The sequence below is a fragment of the Corvus kubaryi genome, unplaced genomic scaffold (assembly GCF_017639235.1).
Source record: "Corvus kubaryi isolate FWS band 111438036 unplaced genomic scaffold, C.kubaryi_AGA036_p1.0 133, whole genome shotgun sequence".
Taxonomy (NCBI): domain Eukaryota; kingdom Metazoa; phylum Chordata; class Aves; order Passeriformes; family Corvidae; genus Corvus; species Corvus kubaryi.
Genome location: NW_024580667.1, coordinates 23,150,907 through 23,168,533, shown reverse-complemented (window position 1 = coordinate 23,168,533; position 17,627 = coordinate 23,150,907). Strand labels below are relative to the sequence as shown.

The following is a 17,627-nucleotide window of genomic DNA, read 5'->3' as shown; positions in this document are numbered from 1 at the left end:
ATTAACTCTACCCCAGCCAAAAGTAGCACACTGAACAATGATTTTTTGACTTTAAATCAAAGCTGATATTTTCTTTCTGTTGTTTACAACCCTTCAAGAGAACATAAGCAGGCCCCATGACTGCCTTCCCTGACGATGCTCACATCAATGCCACCTTTTGTTCCCAGGACTTCAGAGGATGGCTCATACCTCCTTTTTGTTTGCTTGGGTTTTTGCAGGCATTCTCCTTTCCTCCAGCTTTTGAAGATGGAAACTTCACGGCAGTCAGTACAGGTTGCCCAACAACACATCTGGAAAGTCCTTCCCTCAATGATAACAATCTTACAGCAAGATAGCCCTTGGGTCTGGCCTGACCCACACTTCCATTTTACTTTTTCTCCCACAAAGAAGTTAACAGGCCTCATTCACCTCTCAGTGCCTCTCAAACTGGACAGAATTTGCCTTCCAGAAAAGAAAGCAGAGCACCTGTTTTAGAATTAAACTCAGACCCTTCCTATTATTATTATTATTATCATTATTATTAACAATAGGTAAATGTACACATTTCCATTTTGATGGGGAAATCAGCACATCAGATATTGTATTTTCCATTCAAAAATTAAATATAAATGTAGATATTTTAATACATATATTTGCATACGCTTTCCAAAAAATGACTTTGTTTTCTTGGTTATGTCTATTTCTTGTCCTGCTCTGTTAAAATCCCCTCTGCTTCTCCCCATCCTTTACACACACCAGAGGTTACAGCACTCCACTGACAATTCTTGTTAGAACAAGAAGCTCATCAATAGAAGATTACAGAAAGCCCTGTTTTCATTTTGCAACATGGACCTGCTAGAACTCTGCTGCAAAGACTTGTGTCCTAAACAATTCAGAGATGCCATAAAATGACTCCTATTTCATTACATTAAACCACAAATTATAAGCTAAGTTTCTATTCTGGTGTTATTCAGCTCCTTCCAATGCAGTTTAACAGCTGGAAATGAGAAGGCAGCAGCTCCTTGTTACCAGGCAACTCTTCCCAACCATCAGCAGCTTGCCCCAGGGATCAGGGTTTGAGAGCTGTTCTGCAGTGACAGCTCTTCTTCCTTCTTCCAAACCCAGATTGGTGTATGGAGGCTGCTTCAGAGCAGAGTTCCCTCTAAGAGCTCAAAGCATTGGCAAGAGCTACATGTCATTAAAACTCTGTTTTTGTCTCTCACTGTCCCATTATAATGTGTTATACAGCTGGGAGTTTTAGCCACTGACTTCCAATAAGCCAATCGTTTTTTTCAACACACAAATAATTTTTTAAGTTATGGGGTGTATTGCTTGGAGTTAATGAGAACAATAAAGAATACATCATGCTCTTCTGCTAAGAAGCCCTTTTCAGAGGCAGCAATGGGTGTCAGTACTCTCCCTCCTGCCTTGGACATATAGCTCTAACTTATGTAATGTCTCAGCAACTCCACTTGCCATCTTGGTGTTTATATTATCCCTGGTGAGGTTTTGTAGGGTAGAACACATTTTATGGGCTTATATTTGTTCTTACTGTTTTGCTGCAATATTCTTCTCCTTCTCATGTCACCCTAAAATTTATTTATAATTATTTTAGGCTTTATTCAAACAACTAAAAATCCCCTAGGACACAAGCACATGTGGAATGCATAGGAATGGCAGCCATGATGACCTCATAGTACATTGATATACCAATGGCTTAATAAAACCCAAATCCCATCCACCAGCAATGTTTATGAAACACCTTACATCACTCAAAAGTGCATTCCTACTCAGAGTCTGGTTTTGGGATTCAGGCTTGTTGAACTCTTGTCCTCACTACAGTTCAGAACTGGGCTCCATCTGCTGACACTGTGTTTTCTCTCAACACTTCCCCGACAATCATGCAAGTCACAATAATTTCTTCATCACCAGGGTGCCCCTTGTTTAAACTCAGCACACTTCCACTGGGTCGAGGACATCAGAGAAGACAGAAGAAGAAACATAAATGTCCGTGTTGCTGCAGTGCTTCAAAGTAATACTCAGTTTTCTCAGCTGCGGAGCATCCAGCAGGAAACCCGATGGTCCTGAAGAGAAGTTGGTCCCTTGCAAAGGTTATTCCTCTGGTCATTCAGTTCAGCATATGGACACAGGCATGACTAGCACCTGTAGGAAAAGAAGCTTTTCTCCTTCTCCCTCCAGCATAATGCATCAATGTCAGAAAACAGGGTTTGGATCCGTTATTGAAGAGAGACATTAATTAGGGAGTCTTTCATGAAATTTCCTTTTGAGTTAAATGGCACATGTGAAAGATGAACAACCTTCCTTCTACATTTCTCCCCATTCATTCAGCTCCATTTTTTAATCCAAATCTTTGTTTTTCTCTCTAATCTATATTTACTTCTTCTTCTCATCCATTTCATAGTCACTAGAATTAAGCATATTTTGAAAGCTAACCATTTTCTTCTCAAGTTAATACATGGTAATCACTCAAAAAAGTTGTGCAGCATAAGGGCACCTTTTCTGAGATTGCTTTTATTAGAAAATGTTTAATTTGAACACACCAGAGAAGAGGAATTTTATGCCATTAACATTATTAAAGACCTCTGGATGAAATTTCACATTCTCCCACAAAAATATTGGCCTGATCTAAACAAAGACAAATGTTTGTGTGGCTCCATGAAGGATTTATACTTGGAAGAGGAGAAAGCAGTTTTTCAAATTTATCCAGGAATCTGAAAATAGCCTGATTCTAAGCATGGCTTATAACTGTTTTTAGTTGCAGTTTCTCAATCCTTTTGACATCCTTTTTCATCACCACTTTCATTCTACATCAATCTGTGTCTTTGAATAAGGTTTCACATATGCATTAGTAATGTCTTTCAGTGGAGCTGCATGCCCATCCAGCATTACACTGAGTGCCTGGAAATATTCTTAGAAGGATCGCATCCTATTTTTGTTACCTTCCAACTTTCACTTCTCATCATCACAAATACTTCACAATTTTAATTTATTTTGATTCACTTTACACCCAGACATTAAATGAAGCTGACATGTTCAAACCTCTGTTGTTTTTAAAAAGAAAAGGGCAGGCTGTGCAAAAAGCCCAGCTCATGTGCGGCAGTGGCACATTAGGAGAAGGTCCAGATGGATCTACCAAATGGGTTTCCCAAGCAGCAGAGATTGCATTGGTACCGTGAAAGGTTCCCGCCTTGCAGTCTGGGTTCAATTCCTGCTGATGACAAGAAGAAATCTTTAATTTTTGGTGTGGGAACCCATACTTTGTCTAATTAACTGAGGTCCACCTGGGCAAGGTACACATGCTGCTACAGGAGCTTTTTCACCTTTGGATGAAGCAGAATTACAAATCCTCAGCTCTTCAAACACTATTTCTGTAAGGAATTTTTTGTGTGATTTTTCCATACAGACAAGATTTGTGTGTGTGTGAAGACAGTAGGATATTTTGGGTTCTGCTTTTTTGTTATAAATTACCTGTCAGGGGCATCCTAGCATTATTTATGATCTGTCAGGGGCATCCTAGCATTATTTATGATCTGTCTGCTCACAGTAGTTCCAGTTTGTGAGCTCCCTTCTTTGCCTTGTCACATGTGGTGAAAACCAAGATATCTTTCAACCTCTATAAAATTCTTATGCCAAATGGCAACATAAGGAGATAATAGAGTCATCACTTAGTGATGGTACAATGGGCACTTTATCCTCAAGCAAGAAATCTATTACAACTTAATTTAATATCCTCAACTAGATAACAGACATGCAAAGGCAGGAGCGAGATAGAAGGAACTGGGCTTCCTCCACAACGCAGTTAACTCCACAATCTAATGCTTGGATCTCAGAGATGCAGAGGTTGTTTTAAAAATGGAGAAAAGCACAGCTGTTCTTTTCAAAGGGGTAAGAAGTAAAGAGCAGAGTCAGTTATGGAAGATCCTCTTCTAGTTTCTCCTTCTTCTCCACAACATCTTGTCATGACAAATACAACAGCCCATTGGGCTCCCTGCCTCCAGGTGCTTAGTGATGACTCAGACTGCACAGAAAACAGACCCTCTGGTCCTGCATCCCCACCTCAACCCTTCAATGTCCTGCAGAGGTATATAATAAACCAGGAGCCATGATGTCCTGTAGGCTGTGGCAGGAGGCCTGATGCTTTTGCTCAGTGCCATTTAGTCTGGGAGTTCACCCATGGATGGCAGTGGCACATTCTGCCCAGGAGTTTCTTTGTTGTCTTGCTTGCTGCAGAGGGAGTGCCACTGCCCAGATAAGCAATTTGGTTTTGCTAGTGCCTAAAGCCATTTTCAGTCACCATTTTAGCCTCTAATGAAAGGAAATCTCCTTCACCTGGAACCAACACAGGCATGGGGAGAACAAGATGAGAGTTCAGAACTTCCTTGTCCTTGAAACGTCTGGTTTATTTCCTGGCATTAGCCCGTGAATTAGAGTTCACAACTAAGAAGCATGTTCCAGATCTTAATGTGCTGAGTACATCTGGCATATGGCCAGCCTGTACTGCATTCAGGTCAAGGATCATGGAGTCAGCTCACTTACTCTCAGAGGGATTTTTTTGGTTAAGTATGCTTCTTTCCACAGTCATTTCATTTCTTAAACATTCTGATGTAATCTCATAGCCTTCTACTCCTCCCTACCCATAGAATACAAGAAAAAATAGGAATGACACCTTAAGAGCACTTTTGAAGGAAAAACAACAAGAAATGAATGTGGAATGAGCATGTGAAACAGTCACTTGCACTAAAATCTGAGATACTTTGGCAGTGTGGGACAACTCAGAGGACATGTCTAATAAATTTTTCCTTGCACTCAAACAAGTACTTTACACAGAAGAGATGGTCCTTCAGAAGTCAAGAACCATGCACCCCATAGTGTCCCTAGCTGGAGGATTGATAGAAGGAAGGAAGGGCAGGCTTGGGAATCCCTTCCTCTTCTCCATTACGCATATATAGAATCATAGAATTGTTTAGGTTGGGGAAAAATCTCTAAGATCATCAAATCCAACTGGTAATCCAGCACTTCCAGGTCTATCACTAAACCATGTCCCCAGGTGCCACATCCACATGTTTTTTGAATGCTTTCAGGGATGATGATTCTACTACTTCCCTGGGAAGCCTGTTCCAGTGCTTGATCATTCTTACAGCGACGAAACCTTTCCCAATATCCAAACTAAACTTCTCCTGGCACAACTTGAGGCCATTTCCTCTTGTCCTTTCTCTTGTTAGCTGGGAGAAGGGACTGACCTACACCTCACTACAACCTCCTTTCAGGTAGTTGTGGTTGTAGGTCCTCCCTGAGCCTCTTTTACTCCAGATTAAACAACCCTAGCCTCCTCAGCTGCTCCTCATAAGACTTGTGCTGCAGACCCTTCACCTGCTCCATTGCCCTGCTTCTTCAGCTCTAAAGTTGTGAGGCCTATATATTCTTTTCAGGACATTTTAGTTTCCTTCTACAGTTTGGTGCCTACAAATGTAATTAGTTGTAGGAACCTAAATGAACTTTGCTCATTTAAACCTTCTTCCACTGCACCTCTGCAGCTTGGCTACACACTACGCATGGGTTTGCTCTAAAAGGCAAATGCTACCTTGGTTTTTATTTTGGGATTAATTAAGGAAGAAAAACAAATGGACGTTCATCAGAATTTTGTGTAAGTGTCTCAAGTTCTGTTAACTGATGAATCACTTTTAGATTTTTGGTCCTTAACGAATACCTTCTAGTTGTATTTTTAGTCACTTCTCTCAAAACTTGTTAAATTTGGTGCATATTTCTGGTTGGTGTCTAAAAACCAATGGAAACTAATCCTTCAGACTTATATTTGGAAACTTGTGTTGAGATTAGTGTAAAATAAAAAGAGAATCTAACATGGGACATGCTGAGAGTACAAGCAGTTCATATAACATTGTTTTAATATTTTCAGCATTATTTTTCTATCCTGTTTTTCATGTTCCCTAAGACATCACTGGGACAGCTGAGACCAGATAACAAAAATAAAAAATAAATCCATGAATTCTAAAGAAAATTAAAGATGCATTATGAAACTCATTGCTTAAATCTGCCTTAAATGCTACCATGCCAGAAGAATGGAAGGTGGAAAATACAACTATTGAAAAGACTTCTGAGTCACCAAAATCAGTGTTTGATGTTTGTGCCAAGCAACTTACTGGAAAATATAATAAAGAATAGAATTGGTAAACTAAATGATATGTTGGAGAAGAATCGGCATTGCATACCAAGAAAGATGTCTTGTTTTCCAAACCCATTTGAGATTCAAGGAGTGATACTTATTTAGATAAATATGGTTCTGATAATATTAGAAACTTGGATTGTAAAAAAACTTTTGAGCTGGTCTTTTACCATATGCTCTCAAAGTGTGATCATATGGGATAAACAGAAGAGGATAAAAAACCATCTGAAAGAAAGAAAATTCATCATTAGATTACACAATATAATGCAGTTTCCAGAACCCACAAGAATCTCTTCTGTTCAACATCTTCAGAAATTTTATTGAGAAGTTTAATGCCATGAGGTCAGTTGGCAGATAATACAAAATTCATCTGTACAGATAAATCTTAAACTGGTAATCAAGAATATCAGAAGACTTTTAGAAAAAAAAATTATCTTGGCTTAGTGAGTTGAATTGACTTGCTGAGAGGTCACATCAATGACAAAAGCTTACAAAGATTGTGCATCTGGGGATAAGGTGGAAGCGTAGAGGGAAGGCAGAGTGGGACAACCTGTTTTGGGAGCAAGAAGCTGTTCAGTTAGCTTGGCTGTATGACTTGATAACACTCTTGATGTGAGAGGGTAATAAATGACAAGTGAAATTTAATATACAGACACACAAAGTGACACATCCATGAAAGCCTTCCTTACAAACCTTGCCATTCTTAACTATCCTGTGGTTGTGTGAGGAGAATTTCAGGGCCTAATTTCAAGACGTCCTAAAGATGTGATACAAAATTGCATTAACTGATTCAATTAAACAGCTCCAGAAGTTGAGGTAAGATGAAGGAAGGCTGTAACGTAGCTCACATGATGCTTCCCAGGTAAAACTATATCTTGATGCAGCCAATTGTAACATCTAGCCAAGAATAACATTTTATGGAAAGATACCTATTTCCTGGACAGACCAGTAAATGAAATGAAGTGTCACATATCTATACCAGAGCACCCTTTTTCTGTGCCTTCCATTGTTTCAGTGATCAGCTTTCAAAGCAACATCTGCAGGCAGTCAGCAGAAGATGGACATTCTCTGAAACCTGAATGTGGGTTTTGCCACATGTGTGATTACTTACATCAGCTGCTAAGAATAGTGTATCAGGTGGGGCCCAGTAGCCATTCATGTGCAGGCCAGGGCAGCTTTTGTCTTTTGTATTATGGAAAATATAAATATCAGCTCGCTCAGACTAGAGGAAGGAAGATCAATTGAAACATTTTTAGATTTTTTTTTTTTTTTTTTTTTTAGATGCAGAACAAAACTCAGTCTGTGCCACTTGTATGACTATACATGGTAAAAACAAGTAGCCTGCAGTAATGAGTCTTGCAGCCTACCTTTTTCATGAAGCTCATTATAACATCCTTAAACATTACTGCAGAATTCTGGGATGATTCCTGTCTTGTAATTTCATTTATGCTAGAGGTGCCAAACAGAAAAATTAAAAGAGAATATGATGGGGAAAAAAAAGAAGGATGGAAAACATCTTGATGGGAGGTATGCAGACTGTTTCTAAATGTGATCTATTCAAAATACATGCTAGGTGTGATAGATGGGATGAAGTTGCAAAATACCTTGGATACAGAGATAAGAATGTTATCTTATTTAAGATGTTGATGAGGCCTTATAAAAGCAGTACTGCAGAAATAATTGACCTTGGTATGCAGTCAAGGTATTACAGCTTGTTAAGTCACTGATAAACTACTCTGGAATTTGGTTGACCTGTTCTAAAAATCTGGTCATCCAAGCATGTAAAACAAAGGGCAGAAGGGACTGTAGCTCGTGGTGTTCTCAGAAACATTGTATTTCACTGAAGAAACAAGTGTCCTCGTGCAAGGAGTTTCTCTGTTTTGAAAGGCTCAGCATAGGGAAGATGTTTGAATGCAGCCTCTTATCCTTTGGTGCCTTAGTACAGCATCTGTCCTTGCACATCTTGCTTGCTGTTGTTACTGCTGAAGAATTACTGGCCTTCCTGCAGCTCACCATAGAAATTGCCACGCTGAATGCATTCAAAAGTGTTAGGCACACCAGAAACACTGATGTAGGTCAGCCTGGCTTTTTTACTGTTTACTGTGTTCATGGATTTGGTCCTCAGTAGAGCACTGTGGAAAGCCAGCTGGTTTCCATGTGCATGCAGAATGGACATCTGATTCACAGGCAGACATGTGAAAATTCTGGTTTTTGAGGGACTTGCATCCAAAATGCTATTAAAATCTATGGCTTGTGAGATACACAAAACACTGGCAGAGAATCACAGTGTAACTTGGGACTGAAGAGGAATCTACTCCACTATCCCACTCATGGCAAGGGCAGCAGTGACACCAGACCAAGTTTTTTGGGGTTTTTCACAATCCTGTCTTGAAAATTACTGATCCTAACAAAGCATCTAGCAATGTCAGCATTCTTTCTGCTAGGCTGGGTTTACTGAGAAGCTGAAATGCTGATGAAGCAATGTATAGGGTGTGATAAGGGACAGTTTGGTTGGTTTTCAGAGTGTTGATGGCTCACTTGGTTTTATTTTTTATGTGTTCCATAATATGATGTGGTCATGATAACACCAATGAGCGGCATGCATGGACTAGGGTCTTACAAACCATTCTGATCTTTTAGGGGGGGTGCTTTTCAGGCAATATTTAGATGTTATTTCTAAGGATAGCAAGATAGATACACACATGTAAATTTAATCAGGAAAGTATGAAGGCATGTAGAGGGAGGAGAGGAGTTACTAGGAGAGCAAAGCAGTGTAAAATTTCTTTAAGTAATTTAGTGAATGTTGTGTAGTCTAGACATGAAAAATACTGATATCTTTAGATTCAGATGTCATCATCCCTGTATAGAATATTCCTTTATAGATCCAGGCAAGAATCTGGTTTTATTTGCTGTGACAGTTCTTCTCAATATACTGATTTGTTTTGACATTTTGGCAGAGCATGGAGAAAAGGCTAGATTTATAGCTGGTAAAAATTTATTTGTCTCTTCTTGTTGGTGCAGAGAGAAAGAGTTATTGGAAAACTCTGTGCTAATGTTTTAAACTGCTTGGACTCAGTACATGGAAGAATGGATTCCCAGGCACAATGGTACCTGCTTAATAGATTTTGAGAAAGAAAATATGGGGATATTTAGAATTTTGTCCAGGAATGGGTTGAAGGAGAGAAGAAGGAAGTAAAAATTTGAGTACCCAGGTATATGCCACAGTGGCATCCCAGCCTGCTGGGATGAGATCTGGGTGTCCACCAGGTGTTCTCCCTTCCCTTTCTTTCCTTCTCCCTGTAGTTTCTTATAAAAGACAAGGGAGCTTTGTACCAAAATCCAGTGGGTGTAACTGGTCTGGAAGGCAAAAAGATTGGGACTGTGGACCAGGATGCTCCTGTCTTCTTTGCAGTACGGACACAGCATTTGTTGGCAGTGGTGGCGTTCAGTAGCAGGAGGGTGACAAAAGTACTCCTTCCTGCCTTAGCAGGCAGGTTATACTTTTTTTTGGCTAAATGCTGCTTTATCAAAAATTGTTGAGAAGGGTGAGCAATGTTTGCTGTTGGTGGAAATAGACACAACTCCATCAGCTCTGCTGGACTCATGCCTACCCGATCTTTATCAGTTTCCACTCATGGGAGAGTAGCCCAGAAATTCAGAATAGACCTGGAAATACTGACACACCACATCAGAGAAGTAGTACATGCTAAATGTCCTGTGCAGTAGGAGGGAAGGAGCAAGACAAGACAAAAGGGACTAATATTATGCTGAGGGGCTGTTTGAAGATAGGGTGGAAAAAGATGCTAAGAATGGCAAATTGAAGCAGGGGGGTTTATTCTGGTTTGGTCACAATGGATGATAATGGAAAAAGTAGATAAAGTTAGGGTAAGTCTGTTTTCTAGAGAAATACAATAGGTTTTAATAAATATGTGAGAGGGGAAAAAAGACAATTAAAAATTAAGAAAACAGTTTTGTGGCCATGAGCTAATTTCATTTTCTTTTTTTAAAAAAAAAATAGGAGCAGCCTACTGGGAATTAATACAATTTTTTAGTGCAGCTGCTTAATTGGCAGCTGTAATTTATGTGTGTTCCATACTCTGAGTGAGCTTAATGAATTACAAGTAGTCACTTTCCAGTAAGTATGAAGAACAAGGATGGAACCACCACCACAGATTTAGAAGAAGATGAGAAGGAACATTGCAACAAGGTTTACTTCTCCCCTCAAATTACTTTTCAAGCTTTGGTTTCACATTGGGGAGTTCAGCTGATCTAGTAGAGGCAAGCAATTCCCTTGCCTGTTCTTTTCACCCTTCTTGCACAGCAATTTGGGTGACTGCATGGACCAATTAAAGTAACTTAACCTAAAGAAAAGTAATCTGTAGAGAAAAATGGTAATTTTGCAGCTGGATCAGTTCCCCAGTCCAGTGGGGACTGACATGGTGGAAAGGACAGCCTGAGGTTAGGATGGGAAAGCCAGGTGCTGGAAGAGAAACAGAAATTGTTGTCACAGCTCAGCCTATCAAAGCAATGAATGAACAACCAAGCCTTGGAGAATCTGATTGAAGTTTTTCAGCGGGTCTCCCTTCTGTATCTTTGCTTTCATCACAGTTTCGTTATGAGTGCTGTTCTGTAGGCTTTCCACACGTGGACATCTGTGGGGAAATTTACTTATTGATGGGTTTGTGTTTTCCCCCGTTCCTTTGAGCATCAGCAGTGGGACCCAGAAGAAGAGCAAAGTTGGAAAGTAAGGAGGATACCCAGGGAGGGGAACAATTTTTGGTGTTTTCTTCACTCTGCACACCTGCCAGGACAGAAGGGTATATAAATGAAGCCATAAAAGGACAACGGGTCATGCTTGCACTGCACAGAATCACATGTACCTGGAAAGCTACCATATTTGGCTGATTCCTGGAACAGGGAGTACTAGTTCAATTCCAGAAAATATTTAGGACAGGAAGAGAAAAGCAAAAATGACTTATTAAAATAATGAACAGGGAAGTATGAGATCAGATTCTGTCACCAGGGCCTGGTGTCATCTAAGATGTCACTTCCCTATTCCTTGCTTGCCTGTGCCCTCTGAGTCCAAATCCTTAAATTCCTTAATGTGATTGAATGCTGTTTGTATGAGTTGCAACCTCTGCAGATAAGCAAAATCCAAAGAAACAGTATGATTACATTACAAGAAGGGGAAAAACTTCAGTGGATAAAATGTCACAGAACCTATGAGAGATCATAGATTTTTAAATCATGTTTGATGGGATATATTACCTGTTCTGTTTTAAATACGGCTAAAATAATTACAGAGTAATGACATGGTGTTGGAGAGCCTTTTACTTATGCTAGGTGTTTTGTCAGATACTGTTTTCCCTAATTTGACTAAACTATCTGAGCGAGTGTTAGTTTACCCACACATACAAATATTGTAACTATTGCAACAAGTAGGGATTCAAACGAGCAACACTAAGTGAACATTTGTCGTCAAATTGAGATCTCGTGCATTGTTACAGCTGGAGTGAAAGTAGCCTTTCTGAAGCAGTGGAGGAAACTTCAAGGCATTTGTAATCAGATTCCTGTCAGAGTAACTTTATAGCACATGCAACCAATTGGGATCACTCTACAGATTATTTTTGTTGAAGTATTTGGTACCAGTTTTATCCATTTCACGCTATTTACTGTCTAATCAAACCCTGTCTCAGGCTGCCTATAGAAAACATGTCTTTGTGCCCTCTGCATCTTCATAAAATATAAATATCTCGTATGTCACAGATGTGACATACGAGAACTTTTTTTTTCTTCTTTTCTTTCCTTTCAGTACTTCTTTTTCTCCCCTGTAATTATGCATTCCAATCATTGGTGGGTTTTTCCTCATTGCAGCGAAACAGTTTTTGCTGAAGTGGCACCTCGGTAAGCTATTGGGAAACAGTCTTGCTGTCCAGAACAGAGCAAAGGAAGTTATGACAATAGATGGGTTTCATTTCAGACTTGAGGATTCTGCAGAGGTACCTAGTCTCTATGGAAGGGGTCATGCTGGAGAATATGGTCCTGAATGCTTCTATTTTGGAAAGTTCAACAGCTTGGTAGAAGGGGCAGTCCCAGTCTTTGTGCATCTGAATAGCTGGACAGTGTGAAGTGGATACTTGACAAATGAACACAAAATCTAAAAGCTACCCTAAGCAGCTGTAACTTGGGTGGTAGGAGATGAGACTTGGAGGCTGCTTTTGGATTGTAATGTGACCTACTTGCTTCTGTAACGCCTCACTTGCCAAGTTGTGGAGAGAAAGTTCTCTTTGCTCTTCATATAGAGAATACAGATTGCCGTAAAGCAAAATAGGAAGCAAACTAACCTGGCTGAGTGATGGGTTCCTCATGATGAGAAGGAAAGCTTGTGCAGGTAACATGGCATTCATTTGAGCATAAATTCTATACCTACAGGTTCTACATATATAAAATTCTCAATTGCTGAACTGCTTAATGCCCTTATATGGGAGGAAGTGCCCAATCGTGCAGTGTGAGATTTGCTATGCATCTAAATACTAGGGCTGAGTTTTAAAAAAAGGAGGAGAGTTCTCGAGCATTAGTGAGATTTGCATTCTCAGGTTATAACAGTTGAAAACTGGCAAGTTATAGCCAATTATGGTTGGTAGCAGTCATTTCTTCAAGGATAATGCAAGCCCATAGTGTGGAAACATGAAGAATGTTATAAATGAGGTCTGGCTATGCCCAAGACAAACATTCAGTCCTGAAGGAAAGCGGAAAAGGGAGAGTCATTGTATGGAAACGAGGAAAGGGCATAATGTGGGAGTTGTTGCTACTCTCTTAGATGTAACTAGGTAACTAAGAAAGTGCTTTTTAGAAATCACCGTTGCTAACACAAGTCAGTGAAATGCTCCGGTGTTAGTGGTGCTGCAGTCACAGAATCACAGGGTGGTTCGGGTTGGCAGGCACCTCTGGAGGCCTTTTGGCCAAGCCGGGCCACCAAGAGCCAGATGCCCAGGAACATGAACAGTCTTCCTATAAACTACGCCTTGTATCTGTGGCCTCTAGAGCTCAAACATGATTTTCCTTAGATTCCGTGCTGATCAGTCTTACCTGACCTGCTACTCAAGCAAAATAAACAGAAGCAGTAAGCAGGCCCTTTTGTCTGAGGTCTCCAGTGTTACCAATTACTTTAAAGTAAAGCAACAGTGAGAACGTTTTCCTGGTGTCAACAGGGTCATTGTTATGTTTTCAGAAGGGCTATTTTTATACAGTGACTCATGTTAACGCCTCTTCTGATTTGGTGTTTTTCCATCTTCTCTAAAAATGCCGCAGGACTAATGCATACTCCATAAAATTGCTCTAACTTCTGGATTTTAGCATTATGGACTTTGGCCATAGAGTTGAAAAGAGATGGTGACCCCAGTGACAATGTAGGTTTCCTTTGGTAGGGAGGCTGACGTAGTTATTTCTGCCCCTTCCACTCCACAGCTGTGAATTCTTACCTTCATGTTGCCGTTCTCCTCAGTTGTTTCAATGTGGGTTGTTGCCTGGGTAGCCACAGCGAAACTGTTCTTAACACATGGAAGGAAAAAGCCAAATATAAAAATGAACAACCTGCAGTTTTGGGGGGTTGTTTTCTTGGGTTAGTTTTTTTGAGGACACTTTTAAAATTATGCTCTCTTAGCTATCCAGACTGAGTGCTGTAGTGGCTATTTTATCAGGGTAATAGTAAGCTCCAGTTGCAGGTGGGAGAGGAACACCTTAGCCCCATGAACAGAGCTCTTACTCCATGTTTGGTGTCACTTTACCTTGAAATAAAAACATGCAGTCTTAGATCTTGCAATACTGTTGTGGAAGCAAATAGTGCATCGAAGACTTGCTTCTAGCATGTACATGTGTTCCTGTGAAAGAGGTGGGGGCTGTAGAGTTTAAATCTTTTCTGCTAAAGCACAGCTCTGTCTGCTGGGCAGCAAGAGAAAGGTCTCTGGCACTGAGCTGAGCTAAGCAAGCCAGGACCTGCCTGGAGAGACTGGCCTCATGCTGTGCTTTCCACCTCACTGAAAGGCTGGAGATTTGGAGATGTTAGGCACTTCCCAGTCTCTCCTATTTCTTCTTCTTTACCTGAGATCTCTGCTGAGCTGTACTTTGGATGGCACATGACATATAACTCACGGGTGAGTTACAACTCTGGTGTGTAGCTCATACTACACGTTTGAGCTGTAGTGGCAGCAGATAAAAGATTTTGTAGTTTACAAAAGAACTGTTCATGTTACTGGGACACCACAGGCTGCAGGTGTCCTGCTGCCAGGCCCTTGACTATTGTAGCTTCTGGCATCCCAGCCATACTGGTTGGTACATGGAAACCAGTCAGACAGAAAGTTTGGTGGGTCACAAACAAGAGAGGTGGAAATACATTAAAGTTTTCTTGGTAGGAACAGTCACAGAGTTTGTTGGAATTGTTGAAGCTACATTTGTGATGTTTGGTCTCTTGTGGAGGTTGGAGCTTCTGCAGCCTTTGTCTTCCTTTTGCCTGTGCTGGGATGTTACTACTGGACAGATGGGTTGGAGAGCTTGGTGAGGTCAGTGTCTGTGCATCAGCCTGTCTGGAAGATGTTCATGACCAACATGTGTTTGTTTATACCTTTTTATTTAAAAAGCCCATTGCTCCTGCTTTTATTTTCAGCAATAATTAGGAAGCAGATCTAAAGGGGAATGGCTGACCACATTTAAACGTTGACCTTTTTTATCACAATCCAAGCTGAAAATTTAACACTTACATAATTCTGTGGTGATTTTTGCCACCTTAGTGGTAACAGTTAAATAACTTCCCGTGTTTTGATCCTGTGAACAGTGTGTGACTTTCTGGATGGTGAGAAGTTTATTGAGCCTGAAATTGAAGGTGGCTTGTTGAGAAATCAGCAAAATAGTAACAGAGAATGTTTGCCAACTCGTTCTTAGCAAGCCCCAAAGCATTTCTCTTGGCATTTTTGTAGGATTCTGAAAATACAATCATACACTTCTGGTAGAAAGATGAGTTGCACACTTTTAATAGAGACCTGATCCTGTATAGGATTTTCATTTTCCCTGACATCTGGGCATCATTAAGCCATAGTGCATCACAGAAGACTGAAAAGACATTGAGGAGGTGAGCGCTCACATGAGAAATAACGTGTATCTGTACCAGGTTAGGCGCAGCTTGAATTTTTAACCAAGAAAACTTCTCATCGGTGTTTTTTGAAAAGGGACTGCAGTTTAAGCAGGTTCCTTTTCTCAAGGTGTAAGATCATTCATCCTTCATTCTTATTAATCTTTTCTCTGAATGTAATTATGTTGTCATTGTATTTACAGAAGCCAGCTGTAAGAGAAATTGATTATGGAGAAAAACAAAAAGTTAATCATATAAGAATGAGTAATGTTAGAACCTGTGAGCATGTGTCTTTATTTTAGAATGGTAGTATCAGCAGGTTTTGTAAACCTGGAGAAGTGCTACTGATCAGCAAGTGCTTTTGTACAACATAAGCAAGTGAGGAAGACAGGGAAGGAAGAGTTAAATTTCTATTAATAGCCTCCTGTTTAAATCACTTGGCTACATACTTTGTGGAATGAAGCTTGTGGTGATACAATGCCTTGGAGTTTCACTTGCCTGCTGTTCAACTGGCATTGAATCAATACACAGTCAGTTTGAATTTGGAAGTTACTTGTATAAAAGTAAACTCTATACCACTTTTCTAGCACTCAACTCATTCATCAGAGGTCAAGGAGAAAATGCCTTTGCCACCACTGACATGGAGCAATTAGGCTGATAGCCATGAATATGAAAGCTTCTGTTTATTGTCTTGTTAGTGCCAAAACAGTTGTTCTTGCCAGAGTCTGGATTATCCTGTTGGTGGTTAAATACATCTGCACGTTCTTGTGAAGTATATGGAATAAAGGGGAAATAATGAAAGAAATGTTTGGAATATTTTATTACACACCCCTATCTTTTTCTCCTCAAGTGCTGGTTGAAGTTCAGTTTGTGGTTATAGCACAAATGGACAACCATCTGAATACTTAGATTGCTTAGATTTATTTCTATTTCGACTACATTTTTTTGACTTGTCTTTTCCAATCTAAACCTTAAAAAAAAAAGAGGGAACAAGGACCATAGTGGGTTCTGAGCTCATCACTCTGTTAACCCTAAGACACATTTCAAAGTTCAAGCCCATAAGATGCCAAGACTATCGCCCTCATGTCAGAATTGAAAATTAACATAAGTGTAAGCTGCTGCTTCTACTTCTTTGCTGATGCTCTCATAATTTAGGCTGAATATTTGCATGGTGCATTTCAGTAACTGGAGCATATTTGCCAGAAGCAATTGATTCTTCTGGTAAATGTCAACAGTGCAATTGATTGCATTGGGCAGTTCAGATCAAACTGAATCACGGTGTGTGCCTGTCCCTGTTGTTTATACATGTCTGTATAGATGCAATCCAAACATCTGTAATAAGAGGAAAAGATAAAATATTGTCTTTTCTTGCACATTGTATAGACCAATTTAATTTTTTAGAATGCAGGGTATTTACTGTCCCAGTCTCACCGGAGATAGTGTTATATGGAAATTGCTCCTGTTGTATAAAAGAGAATTATACTGTGCATATGCTTTCATAGTGAGCTGAGAAGTAGTTTATTTTAAAAAAGAAAAAAATTAAGCACTGATACAATCCGTAAGCTTTTCTTCATTCCATGCCCCAATTACCATTTTAACAGCACTTGAATTAGTGACTTATATATTACAGAAACCAGGATGAAGGTGGACAGAAGTGCTTTTTCCTGGCCATGACGTTTTGTATTTTTTTAAGAATATGATACAATTGTCAGCTTCAGCCAATCTCCCATTCTTCCATGCAGCACAAGTGAATTTTCCTGCTGTTTCCGTGTTGGAGCAAGCTGTCATGTGACTTGCAAGGCCTCACCAGGCTGACTATTCTAACTTACTCACATCACATCAGCAAAATGATGCTGCTCTTGCTGTATGGCTGCACTTTGTTGATGCAAAGTAGGGAACAGTAATGCACGACCATGTACCATGAGAGGAATGGCAATGCCCTTTGCAGTCTGGTTTTAGAGTAATGGGTGTCAATTTTCCCCTCTCTTGCAAAGTGCCATTGCTCCCTTCTTTGAGCATCCGGGATGTGATGTGTGGGTGGTACAGCAATGGCTGCTGTCTGAGTTGTAGGGTGTTCCTTGTAAGAGCAAAAAGTACTTTTTCTAGTGGCTGTGGTGTTCATGTGCTGGCCATGTCCTGCATTAGCAGAATGCCTTTGAGGTAGCACGGGGTGACTGAATGATCCTGTACTCTTCCCTCCAGGGTTTTGCCCTTAGATTCCAATTCCTTCCCCTACCTCATACCATCAGCAGCAGCTTTATCTCTTGGACGGTTAGTGTCTTCGCGCTCAGTCACTGCCACTGACCAGATCAGCTGCCATCA

At 40.2% G+C, this 17,627-nt stretch overlaps 1 protein-coding gene across 1 annotated transcript in view; it reads left to right on the top strand.

Moving 5' to 3' along the window:
• The first annotated feature begins 8,084 nt into the window (after positions 1-8,084).
• Positions 8,085-17,627, top strand: part of GAS6 (growth arrest specific 6) — a 36,290-nt gene continuing 26,747 nt past the window's right edge. The window contains exons 1-2 of the mRNA XM_042032956.1: positions 8,085-8,252; positions 9,485-9,649. Of these exons, the coding sequence (XP_041888890.1) occupies positions 8,085-8,252; positions 9,485-9,649 (333 nt within the window). The remainder of the gene's footprint in view (positions 8,253-9,484; positions 9,650-17,627) is intronic.